Consider the following 13926-nt stretch of genomic DNA (forward strand, 5'->3'; position numbering starts at 1 on the left):
GAATTTAATCCAATAGATATACACCCAATCGTAATTCAAATTCTCCCCTAAACAATTGTTTGTGTCAAGTTACACTTAATCCAACTTACAGCTGAATTCAATCGACACTTATGTTCAAAATCCGAGAAACACTAATAAAAACTCAAAATTCACACTAGTACAAGTCATTTATTCTATCACTCAACACACTTCCAGATTTGTGTAGATAATGACTTTCTTGCAAGCATTATTGCTTCTCCCCACTTTCTTCTCCTCCAACAGCTTTTTGTAGCTCCATTTGAAACTGCTCATATTAATGCAAAACAGAACGACAAGGGTCATTACGCATACATCAAGTTAAAATATGAAAACACAACAGATAACAGAAGCAGAAATAAGAACTATGAGAGAGTGACACACCTCAAGTTGGTCGGAAGGCATTTTTTGAGCTCTCGCTGCAATTGAATTACTTCTGATTCAGGTCCAGACCTTTAAGAAGAAATGAATACTAGTTATGCCTTGTGAGTATATACAGATTATGCAAGATGGTGACTATAGAAAGATTCGTAAAATGGGTATGCGCATATACTAGTGACAAGCAAGGTGCTGAGAAGACCGCAGGTTTTGCCAATCAAGAAAGAAAATATAAAGAAAAAGAAATGTCGGTCTGCAGAAATGATCTAGCAGAACCAATCTTCGAACTTTTGTAAAGACCCGACATTAGATTCATGGTTTACGGCAACTAGGTGAATACAGAACACTTATGATTGAACTCCTTGTCTTGTTAAATAGGTTGTATTTTAAAGATGAATCAATATGAGTATTTACCCTGAACTGAAGTTACACATGTTCTTATGAGTTCCCCATTAGTCACCAAATTGATATTCCTGAATAACTAACCAAACAATCATTATGCAAGGTTAAAAGAGATATGCATGACTTACTTCTTTGATGGCTTGATTTTTTTTTTTCAGGTGTTGCATTCGTGTTTGTAAACTCTGAAATGAAGGACCTTTTATCTGCAGAATTGTAAGAAAACAGTGACTACTCATGATGGACAAACTATGATAAAAAAAAACATAGAGGAGAATTGCCTAAGTAAATGTCAAGATAGGTGTAAAATTATCATGGCTATTGCTTCGAATGGCACAGGTCACATCAGCTTACATAGTACATGTACAAAGAAAGGACAAACTGATATACCTATATAAGAATTTGTACAATTCAATTGTATACTCTGAAGCACTCTAAATGGACATTTGTACACAGCTCAAAGGTAGGACTTACATGGATATTGACTGAGATGAACCTAGCAGGTAATGCATGTGTAACTCAAACCCGTAAAACAGAAGTTTTCTTACCGTTCCAATGGAGGGCTTCTCCTTGCTATCCTCTGTTAGAAGTAACCCACCAGCAGTTTCCTTCTCGGCCTCCTCAACCTGAACACGATCATGTGTAAGAACCACTATTAAATAGGCAATCACTCAAATACGTAATCACAAATTATACTACAACCAAAATAATGCAACGAGTAACAACCCCAATCTAAAATATTGTCTGCTTAGGTAACAGAAACCATGTTCACATGAACCCAATACTACTATGGTGCCTCATAGTGAAAGGTCCAACCTTCCCCAGTAAAATTTACGTGCAATTGTTTTTCCAATTTATTACTCTCCCAAGCCATTCTTTACTTATATCGACACCTTAAATTTCTCTAGATTTATGAAGAATCTGACTATGTAAAGTGGGAACAGACGTTAATTAACACGCGTTCGCTCAGGGGATTAAAATCCTTGACATCTTCGGTCTCGAGAATACCAACAATGCCATCGTCATTCAATAAAAGATGGCTTACTCCATTCAAGTCCACTTCAGTTCCGGCATATTTGGAGTAAATGATTTGAGCACCAGTCTACCAACAAATCAGCTTACAATTGTTAATGTCAATTCAAAACCATAGGCACACAGAAGATAAATACCCTTAGCTGAGTTAATCATTACCTTCACACTAACATCGACTTGAGCCTTTCCGACGGTCTTACCCTTCTCAATAGCAAGGAGCTCACTTCCTTGTGGCTTGGTCTAGCTTTAAAGCGTTGGCTATTTCACTTGCTGTAGGGTGGTTGGTCTAGTTTTGGAGCAATGACCAAAAAAGTCGCTTTATGATAATTGGTTGATACCTAGAGCGAGTGCCTAGCTGCTCAAGACTTTTACAAGCCCACCTTTTGCAACTCCAGAGCAAGTGCCACTTTTAATCGCTCTAAGGGTTAGAGCGTCTTAATATGGGCTTTGGCAACTAAATCTGCGTGGTCGCTCAATCCAGTTTTTCTTGTAGTGACAGGAAAGTAAATCCTTCATTTTCCTACCTTACGGAAACAAAACATAAACCCAAAGGATTTTCGATAACAATCGGGATGATACCGGACCATCGTTTACATGTAAAACCATTTAGTTTATTTCATCTGTTTTTTTAATTTATGTTTTTCATGATTATGTATACTGATATTTCTTTTTAATTGTCAGGTGAATGTACTACTTTTGATAACTGATAAGAGGGATTATCATGTAGCTATTCGCGATTCTATTTGGAATCATTATTTAAGGTTGAAGATCAAAGAATCTGGAAGCTATTCGTGAAATCCTAGGGTTTTACGCCAGGTGAGCTTTATATACTCCATGATTTTTTTCATTCGTGAAATCGAATGTGATCGACTTTGGAGGGTTTGTGCAAATTGTGCTTGATTTTGGATTTCAATATTGTGTAGGATTCAGTTTAGGACACCCGAGCCTCTCTTCTCCCCAAGTGCAAAATTCTCTTTTGTGCCCGTATGAACTTTTGGTAAATAACTTTAGTGTTTCATTTGTTGCAATATGATTATTAATTATGGTTTATCAAGTGTCGTTAAGTAACAAACACCTTATTAATGTTTAAAATTTTTGTTTGTTGATAGGAACCTGATTGTGTCAACTTGGAAGAGCTGAAACTTTGTGCACATCTCTGTCTTATGTTGGAATATTTTTAACGTGCTTGGCTACAGAACACATGATTTTATGAAATCAATATGTGTGGAGACTCCGGTTTTATCATAAGGGGTACTTGGTTCAAGACTGGTTTCACCATAGAACCTCGATAAGGCTTTGAGTTTCTTACACTAAGTGAAGGTTCAAATCCAAAAGATACCTATCATTTATGTGTTGATTTCAACGATGATGCTTAGTCTCAATTGTGCTTGAACTACGTTGGCTTGATCCCACTCGGGTACGTAGGCAGTCACTTCGGTGATGCAGTCACTCTGATTTAAAAGTTTTAACTTTGTTTTATGGTTTTTGAAAATAGGGGGAGAATGTTGGAATATTTTCAACGCCGCTAACCAAAGGGGGGTCCTGGGGGGCATCGCCCCCCAGGCTGTGGTACCCTATCGATGTCTGTTGATGAAGGAACCTGACGTTTCGTGAATAGAAACCTGTTGGCGAATAAAAACCTATTCCCAACAGGTGCAAAACCCTTTATAAATAGCTTCTCCCAGTTTCGTTTAACATATAAGAAAAATCAATCTGTTTTCTCTGTTTCAAAAAAGCATCATCAGAAATCAGAAATCTCTTTGTGTGTTCTTGATTGAATCAAGGGGTACAAACCTTGAATTCAGTTTTCGTTGCAGGGCTTTCATTGTATCCTGAAAGCAATATTTCGCATACCTGTTGTAATCGCCAATTGTTATTGGGAGGGTAGAAATATTTGTCTAAAAGAAATTTATACAAGCCTTGAAAGTTTTGGAGTGCAACACTTTCTTCTCTGATTCATTCATCCTTTGTGAAACCCAATTTTTTCCAACATCTTATACAAGGTATACAATTTCTTCTTTTTCATTTGGAAACTCATACTTAAAGTTCTCAAAATTATCCAATTAAGTAAAAGTGTCCATGGTTTTTGAAATATGCAAGCAAAACTTCATATTATGTGGGAAATATACAGGGTATAGTACTGTAGTTTACAAGAACAAATCCCAAATGAAACCAAAAAATAACACATTATATCTAGGATGTCAATGTTTGAAGTTTTGCAAGGATAAGGGTGTGTCTTATTTATAGATTCTTACTACTCTGTTAAGCGCAATATTCATTTTAAGCTATGCTTAAGTTGTTAACACACACTAAAAGCTGTAATTTACTTAGAAAACTTTGAGTCACACTTTGATTGATAATCAATGGTTTGTTCCTAATGCAGGTTCAATCTCTTAGGTCTTCTCAGTGGACGTAACTGACTGACCGGATGCTGTCCACTTTTTGCCTCGGATCCATCCGTGTTGATGGCATATTGTTCTTGCAAGGAGCTTGATAGATTTCTAGCTGAAGTTAGCATTGGTTTAATTCACTCGATGCTGCATTCTAAAACGAGTCTGCGAGATCAATTGTGACTCTTAGAAGGGTTATTGTGGTAAGATACTGTGGAGGATCTTATTTATTTATTTTTTGTTGGTAATTTGTATGGATGCATTTTGATTAATTTTTTTGGGTGGTATGTGCTGTGATATTTATATTGGTATGCTAAGAGTTAAATACCCCTGTTGTTTAGATTATTTAACAAGCACTTTCTCTTTTTTCGCCCACCCTTGAGTGCTTTTAGGAGACATCTAACTGGAACATGCAAAGTTTGTCCGGTGTTATGATGCTGGAGGTAAGCTACAAGGAACCTTAAGGATCTTAATGAAGCTTATCTTTATGCAGTTTCCCTTGACCATAGCTATATGAGCTTGCAAGCCTTGATTCCTAAAAATTGATATTAATCCTTTGAATACATCTTCTTATCTTTTATCAGACCGTCACCTCTCCACCTCATAGTTCATCGGCCAACAAACAACAAGAAACATTACTTGAGTGAAATGTCAGTTGGTAAGACACCAAAGCGTAAGTTGGTGGTATTATTGTTTTTCTAGGAATCAAGTGAGAACATCCAGATGGAAGGTTTACATGTACATGCATGTCTTCAAGGTATGGTGGTCATATAAGCAGTTTAATTTGTATATGATATTAACAATTTTTTCAAGTTTATAGTTGTGAATTAGGGCATACACCCAAGGGATCAAGGGAAAATGTGTAAGTTTACAGTTGTGAATTGCAACACGGAAGCACTTGGCCAATAAAAACTCCATAATGGAATTGACTTTTTCTCTTTTTACTTCAGACTTAATTGAATCTACTACATTAACTGGAAAATCAGCGATGCTCGGTTTGTTTAATCTAATTTTTGAAGGAAAAGCTGCAGGACTGCCAAGTTTCAGAACATAACGTTTTCTTTACAGTCTGCACATGATAGCAGTGGTCACAGAACTCACGTTGCATTTGCTTGGTTTGTCAATAATATGAGTTTATTTCGCATGGAAAGCATACGAGTGCTAGACTAGATATCGTGGGTTGTACAGACGCCAACAATCCTTGGATTATCCCATCTCAATTGGCTCTTTCCATGCCACCATTGACTCAAAAGAGTATTAAAACGAAAACATGACTGCAAGTCATTTTCAGGTTTTTTATTTTGTTTTTTGTTTTTGTTTTCATTCATGTATGAATTTGCGATTTCAAATTTTTCCATGCACCTTCAGGTAAAAACTTTCCAACATCCGAGGAGATGTTTTTTTGTTATTATTATTGGATATAACAGCGCATTAAGTTGCGGGAGTCGAATCCTGCCCGAGTAATGCTCTTTCACTTTTTTTTTATTTGTTAAGGCTTATGGGTGTAACAGAGGGTGTGAAAGTTGGAAAATATAGATCAAAAGTAAAAACAAAACAAAAGTAAAAATTATTTAGATTTGGGTAGGGCTGCACAAGACCCGCCCACGATACCCAAATCCACTCGTACCCACTAAGTCCGTGGGTTTTTAATCCATACCCGCCCGTTGTGGGTGCGGGGTTGGTTATGAAAAAAAAAACCCGCTGTCTGTGGGTGCGAGGTTGGTTTAAGCTAATACCCGCCCATACCCGTCCAAAAAACCCGCAGATTATATACCATTAGATAAAACTAATCCTACTCGTCCATTATGAAACCCTAATACTAGTAGATAGGATAACTGATAACCCTCATTCACTTTCTACACTCTTCTCTCTGTTCGGCCTCTCCTCTTCTTCCTCCTCAGTTCTTCTTCTTCACCTACGAACGACAATTATCAGAAATCTTCACCAGAAATCGACAACAACAACTTCGAATCTTCACCAGAAATCGACAACAATCGAAAAATCAACAGATTCAACACTTAATCTTCATCTGTGAACTTCCTAGATATGAATATTTTGGGGGTTTTGGTTTTTTTTTCTCACTTAATCAAGGAGAATAGAAGTTACTCTAAATACTTGAATATAAAGCGGGTTTAAACCCGTTTAAACCCATACCCGTCCAACCCGTAGCGGGCGGGTAACAAAACCCGCCCGCTGTTTGTGGGTGCGGGGTTGGTTATGAAAAAAAAAACCGCGGTATGTGGGTGCGAGGTTGGTTTTAGCTTATACCCGCCCATACCCGCCCATGTGCAGCCCTAGATTTGGGATAGCTAATGTGAGCCCGACGGGCACATATATCTAGTTAATATTTTATGGGCATGTGTTTAATACGTTGCATTATTATAATACTGTTGTACGAATTGCTTTATATAAATTCATGAAAGCGCGCCCACTACACATGGAATATATTGATACACATATGTAATATATTGAAAACAGTGACAGGATCCAATTGTAGCTTCGCTGTTGTTCCATGGTCCAGTCAGTGGTAACTCTTTTGATCCACTAATTTTTCTGTTCTCCATAACTGTATTAAATAACAGAATTCGGTAGTTCTTTATGGACCGCCATATTGAACTACATAGAAACCGTTAAGACACACAAAAAGTGGGCCTCATCCTAGAAAAAAATAGGGGGTCCTATTTCTTGATATAGCTGTGAGGTTGTTGTTTTCGTGTAGTTCATTTACACGGTTTATAAAGAATTTTTGATTAGATAAAAATGTTAACCTTCACGCGATTCGTGAAAATTGAATAAAGTGGTTCTAATGCATGAAGAGTCATCGTTGTGGGGGTTGTAACTGACAAAGCACTGTAATGAACATTATTATATTCCACCTCATTATCAATGGATTTGTGATACTTTGGTACTCCTTTCGTCCAAAATGTTGGAAAATGGATACTCAGAGGATTAAATTCAGAGAACAGAAAAGGATGTTGTATTACTAAGTTTTAAAGCCTTGTGATTCTTTTGAGCAATTATGTCGATCCTTTTCCAAATAATTGGCGTCAGCGAAATATTGCTTTCAGGATATAGTGAAGGGAAAATGGGTAATATGCCCCAAAATCGGCTGCCATCTTGGGAATATGTCCCAGGATTCCAGTTTCCGGGAATATGCGGTATACTCCAAGGTAACCGTTTCTGTCAAGGAAGGTTAAATAGTCAATTTATTGTAAATGTGTCTGTTTCTAATTTCTTCGAGGTTTTTTCTGTCTGAATGTGTTCCTGAACCTTATAAAGGTGTTAGTATATAGTATATCTATCTTGTAATTCGCATATGTAGTCGTCCCAAGTATGTACGACTGTTGACTACTTAACGGTTTTGGACGGGATTTTGGAAGACTGGGACATATTCCCGAAAACTGGAATTCTGGGGACATATTCCCAAGATGACAGTCGATTATGGGGAATATCCCCAATTTTCACAACATATAATGAAGCCCTAATAACGTTGTTGGATTTAAAGGTTGTACTCCCTTAACCCAACCAAAAACACACCGTATGAGATTCTGATGATGCTTAGAGAGAAAAGGAAACAGAGATTTTGATGTGTGTTGATGGGAAGAATCCTTCGCAATTTATAGAGGATTCCATGCCTTTTGGAGATGTATTTTCATCTCCAACAGACGCTTTCAAAGGTTAACATCCATTAACTGGAAGAGACGCGACTGTAGAAAATTCTGGAAACGAATTAGGTTATGAATTGCAAAACCAGAAAAAAAAATTCAACGAGACGCTGTCTCGCACTCTGCTAAGGGGCGTTGCCGCCTAGACCCCCACCAACCTGACCTGACTTGTCAGGTCGAACACAGCCGGCGGGGTTACCGCTTCGTAGCTGAAAATGCGGGGGTCTAACAACCACACCCAACTATTTGTTCGGCAATCTGAGAGGACTTACTCCAATACACTTTCTAGAGAATCAACTAGACAGTCAGACTCAATTTAGAATAAAGTATATCAAAGAGTTTAATATCTTTAACTCTTAATTCAATCCGCAATCAGCAAATAGAAATCTGCGAGCCTGATTGAACATAGGAAGAGTTACTTGAACGGTACCAAAGACCAATGTTCAAGTTTCAATCAATATAAATCAACAACCAAAGGTTGGATATTCTAATTGATTGATCCTAACGCACAACGTGTAATATTTCAATTTATAACAAAATATAATGCGGAAAAGAAATAACACAGACACCAGAATTTTGTTAACGAGGAAACTGCAAATGCAGAAAAACCCCGGGACCTAGTCCAGATTGAACACCACACTGTATTAAGCCGCTACAGACACTAGCCTACTACCAATTAACTTCGGACTATACTGTAGTTGAACCCTAATCAATCTCACACTGATTCAAGGTACAGTTGCGCTCAATACGTCTCTGATCCCAGCAGGATAATATGCACTTGATTCCCTTAGCTGATCTCACCCTAAACTAAGAGTTGCTACGACCCAAAGTCGAAGACTTGATAGACAAATCTGTCTCACACAGAAAAGTCTATAGGATTGAATAAATCTGTCTTCCACGAACCCAAGAGTTTTTGTTCCGTCTTTTGATAAATCAAGGTGAACAGGAACCAATTGATAAACCGGGATTATATTCCCGAAGAGCAGCCAAATATTATCAATCACGTCACAATAAACTTAATCGACTAGCGAAACAAGTTATTGTGGAATCACAAACGATGAGATGAAGTTTGTTTGTGATTACTTTTCTATCTTGCCTATCGGGGATATAAAATTTCGAGCCAATTATTCAAATTGTACTCAACAAGATAGAAACAGCAAGATCAGATCACGCAACTACAAAGATTACAGTTGGGTCTGGCTTCACAATCCCAATTAAGTCTTCAAGTCGTTAACCTACAGGGTCTCAAGAAGAAACCTAAGGTTAAAGGAGAATCGACTCTAGTTATGCAACTAGTAACACACAGGAGGTGTGGGGATTAGGTTTACCAGTTTCTAGAGTTCTCCTTCATATAGTTTTCAAATCAGGGTTTGCAATCCAAGTTACTGTGGTAACAAAGCATTCAATATTCACTGTTAGATGAAAAACCTGATTCAACCAAGCTTATATATTTTAACTGTTAGATCGAACTTAGCTTGTCACACACAAATGAAATGTACCCTCATTTAGGTTTATGTATATGTACCTAAACGTGTACACTATGTTGGTTCACAAATAGTTAACCGAGGTTAGCCATATGATTACTCTAATATCAACCTTATTCATCTTAACCATAACTAGTTCAAATGACTCAAATGAAACTAGTTAAGAGTTGTTCAATTGTTTAGAAAACACAATTAAAATCAAATCAATTTGATTCACTTGAATGAATCATGAACATTATATCCACGGTTTGCAAAGATTGCATTCCTTATGCTTTAAATGTTTAAGTTCATGGACTTGACCGATTTTACAAAGTAACTAGCTTAAGTATGCGTACGGGTATGCATACTTAAGCAACCGGTTTTGAGTTTGTAGAGTTTCCAAACTCAGCAGAAATTTTCGGTTCAAAAACTTCCGCCAGTATGCGTACGGGTACGCATACTTAAGGTGACTAGTTAAGAGTTTTTTCCAAAATCAAACTCAGCAGAAATTCTCGGTTCGAGAACTTCCGCCAGTATGCTTACGTGTACGCATACTTAACCTGTCTCCTTCACCAATTTCGTATACACACATATGCATACTCTTTGCTTCTGGTTTATGGACTTATACACTAATGTGCGAACACACTACATATGCTTATCCAAATATGGTCACATCATCAACTCTTTATTTCAATCATTGAAACATTCTTCTATAATGTCAATAGTCGTTTTCACACACTATTAGCATCAAAGCAATTTTCAAGATATTGAAATAATCATTATTGAAACCTTCCAAGTCTTACACCAAATGATTGTATCACACAAACCATCTAAGATGTTACTCGGCAATTTTCTCATGATATAAGATGAACTTGGTCGAAGCGAAAGCTTATCAACACATATTTCAAGAAATATGTAAGCGAGATGTACTCAGCTCGAAATTTTAAATGTGTATAGAGAAAACTATATCCTAACACGACTTATGTCTCAATATAGGAGATAGTATAAATAGACTTTCCAAGTGATAGATAAGTTCAAGTCTCCACATACCTTTTGTCGAAGAAGTTCTACAAGCTCCCTTTAGTATTTCTTCGTCTTCAAGAGATGAACGTCGAGAGATTTAAGCTCAACTACACTATCTATGTCCTAGTCTGAGACACCTACAAATAGGCTAGAAATCAAGACTTATAATTTTGATCACTAACATTGACAAACATGCTTGAGATAGCAACGCATGCGATTTCGACCAAGCAAATCTCTAACAGTAGCGACAAAAAATATTGAAACACAAAATACGTAGGCAGAGAAACCAAATTTTTTAGATTAAGAAATTTGTATGGGTTTTCTAAATATCCATCATCTTTATTCTTTTACCCTTTATTTTTGATGAAAATTAAATCAAATTTAGTGTAATATTACTATCACAAATATGGGCATATTTTAAAGAGTCATCTAGGAATTATAACCATGTCTATATAGATGGACAACCAGAACTTGAAACGCTTAGTTACCATTTCTTAAATAAAAAATTTGTCTTAAAACAATTTAATTTGGCAGCCCAAATTATTTATTTCCATGATTGGCTTTCTTCCGATTTCTTTTACTCTACACCATCCAACGAATATCAAATAACACCATACACCATAGAGTTGTTATTCTGTCCATAGCTCTTCTGTATTTTAAGGCTAACAACTCGTGCATTAGAGTGTCAGTTGATTTGCATCTATCTTTGACCATTGGAAGAAAAAAACGACATTGCTTTTCCAATATATTGCAGCCTCTTCCGTTTAGATTATATCGTGTTTAGATCTAGCCCCCCTTGAAGCAACATCTATTTTATTTGACACTGATCTTACAATATTACTAAAAGGAAATACCACTTTGCACGGGGTTGTACCAGTCCAATAAAGTTTGTTGTGATAGTTTCGTTTTATGGTTTTCGTACACCCTCTTGTAATGGAAACAAGAGATACAGGGTGTTTAAAGAAAAATGAACACATTATATTCTTGGACAAGGTCATGTCCCAGATATCAATATTAATGGAAATAAGAAATTTTCCAAGTCAATACACTTACCCATTTTTTTCTTACCTTTATTTAATCGAATACGTATGGTTAGATTCTATATTTTGATCCTAAACTGTTATCTACATGATAGTTTGACATATATTTCATTAGCTAAAATAAAGAATTTTTTTTTTTGCGAAGAAATTAATTCATTGTCTGCATTTATGGAATGAAAAGTATATCATCTTCATAAACGGTAACACTCTAAAGTAAATGAGATGGATTTTCTTTTGTTACGTAATAAGATCACACCACTTATTACACGAAAATATTTAAGGAATTTAAATTAGTTGTTGAAATATTTCCTTATAATGTGACTATGATGATTGAATCATCGAGAGAAGCAATGCTCAAATTTTGTTTCCAAGATGGAACAAAGATTAGAAGTCATAAAAGCTCTATATATACCGAGAGCTAATCACCTTGTTAAATTCCAAAGACCCATGCAAGTGGATATCATATTGAAACTCACAATGATGAGAATGTAAATGATTGCATTATTTGTAGTATCTAATATATTTGGAAGGAAATATATCTTAGAGAAACTAATGAGTCAATCTAGTGAAATGTAAATCACTATAGTATTTGAATTATTGAATTGATATTGACTTCAACGATGAAATACTGGGAATTGACTCATACAGACTTTGACATAACCATAAAGGCACTTTGGTTGTGACATGATGTTTAGTTTTGAAAGTAATCATACGTACATCACTATGTTTGAGTGGATGATACAACGGGGAAAAAGATTGACAGAATACGAAGTAACAGCATATCTCTCAATAAGTGTTCTATAAAGAACTAGATGCACAACCCCCTTTCCATTATGATTTTAAGTAAGAAAGCATATCATTCATTTCACAAAGCCTTCAGTAAAATAGGACCGAAACCATCCTAAGATGCAAATGGTAAACAATCCATATTACAAAGAAAACAAGGTGATATTTAGAAAACTATCCATGCAGAATTCGGACCATTAAAGTGACTTATGGCTCTCGTGGATTTTTTGGCATTTTGGACTAGTTATAGTTCCCAAGTAATGTTGTGTTTGGAAAACTCCTAGCACATTTTATACATGTAAAGACTCACCACCCCTTGTAAATGCTAGAGAGTATACATAAAAAGGACTTGATGGTTATTGCATGTTTAATAGGATAAATGTAGAGCACCTTATACCCTATGGTCTCACAAAGGCTATCATCAAAGGTTACATATGGTGCCTAAGGCATGGTTATACGTACAAACCTACCTTTAATTGCTTCGGGAATATGCAATATTACATGCATCTTCACTTATTCGTTTTAGACCCACAATTGGTCAACCATTCTTTGCGTACCAGTTGGTAACCGGATATAAGCCTGACATTTTATGTTCTTACGCATTTTTGGTTGTACTATATATGTGCCCTTACGACTCCACATCTTACTATGATGGGTTATCAAAATGATTAATTGATTATGTTGGACAAGAATTTCCAACAATTATCCGCATTTTAAAACCTTTAGCAGGAGATTTCTTACCGCTACATTTGCAGTTTATCACTTTAATGAGACAGTCTTCCCGTCGTTAGGGGGATATAAGAAAAATTATTTTCTAAGGGAACGACATGAATTGTCGTGGTGTGTTCCCACTGTGTCTCACATTGATTCTTGTACTCCACAAATGTAAATGTGAAGTGAAAGAATAATCGATTTTCAGAATATACATTGATATCGCTAAAGTGATGATATCACAGATACCAGTTGCAAACCTACCTGCAAGGTTACAAATCCTCAATAAGGGATATACTCCATAGACTAAGGTGTTGCAACTACATTTAGTGGAAGTGTGGTTGAGGCCGTGGCTCCATAAAAAAAGTTGGAGAGACCACTTGGTTCGATCAATCCTCACCTAGAAAGGAAGTAGGTGAGGAAGGCACAACTTACTTATATCATCAGAAATCATCTCATAATATTATCTCTGAATATGTCCATGAATCAAACTGGAGGACGCTCTGAAGTATAATGATTCCAAAGAATAATGACATCCCAAGTGGATTATGAGAATGCGCACGAGTCAATGGAAAGATCATGCGAGCATATTGATGATTAATTTCATATACACTTTCTTAAGTAAATAGAGCAAGATGAGATCGAACAGTGCTCCTTGTTGCTTAATGTCACGAATATCATATTTGGCCTATACAATCCAGGTAGAACTTGGTTCTTTGACAAATATACATGTATTTGGTGTGGTAGTGCTAACCAACCAAGTGTAAATCATATTGGACATACATGATTAATTTGTCATAAAGCATAATGAAAAGAAATAAGTCTTAAAGTATAAAGACTCGCCTTGTGGCGCGGAGTTTCTCACAAAGCCCTGGAATTGTTTTCTAATGAACTTCATAGTGTTCATCTACTCAGTTAGCTTGGTAATTTCAAAAGGACTTGAAATGCAGCATATGTATGTCGTTGTTACGTATCTCTGAAACAAAAGTACTTGATAGCCTTTTGTTACCCAAATCAAGTGAAT

At 36.3% G+C, this 13926-nt stretch overlaps 1 protein-coding gene across 1 annotated transcript; it reads right to left on the reverse strand.

The window, feature by feature from the left end:
• Nucleotides 1–226: 226 nt before the first annotated feature.
• On the reverse strand, nt 227–4342 carry LOC113351350 (20 kDa chaperonin, chloroplastic-like). Its single transcript, XM_026595353.1, has 6 exons — nt 4250–4342; nt 1984–2064; nt 1739–1894; nt 1341–1418; nt 924–998; nt 227–283 (listed from the first exon to the last, which is right to left on the reverse strand). The coding sequence occupies exons 1-6, from the start codon at nt 4340–4342 to the stop codon at nt 227–229; spliced, it is 540 nt and encodes a 179-aa protein (XP_026451138.1).
• Nucleotides 4343–13926: the final 9584 nt, after the last annotated feature.

This window comes from Papaver somniferum, chromosome 2 (assembly GCF_003573695.1).
Source record: "Papaver somniferum cultivar HN1 chromosome 2, ASM357369v1, whole genome shotgun sequence".
In the NCBI taxonomy this organism is placed as follows: Eukaryota; Viridiplantae; Streptophyta; class Magnoliopsida; order Ranunculales; family Papaveraceae; genus Papaver; species Papaver somniferum.

Bases quoted from the DNA above. Each gene is read 5' to 3' on its own strand.
- LOC113351350 (XM_026595353.1), bottom strand. From the start codon at position 4,342: ATGCTAACTTCAGCTAGAAATCTATCAAGCTCCTTGCAAGAACAATAT. The intron at 999-1,340 runs GTAAGAAAACTT...ACAATTCTGCAG, and splicing joins AGAAGCCCTCCATTGGAACG to ATAAAAGGTCCTTCATTTCA. The intron at 284-923 runs GTAAGTCATGCA...TAATATGAGCAG, and splicing joins AAAATCAAGCCATCAAAGAA to TTTCAAATGGAGCTACAAAA.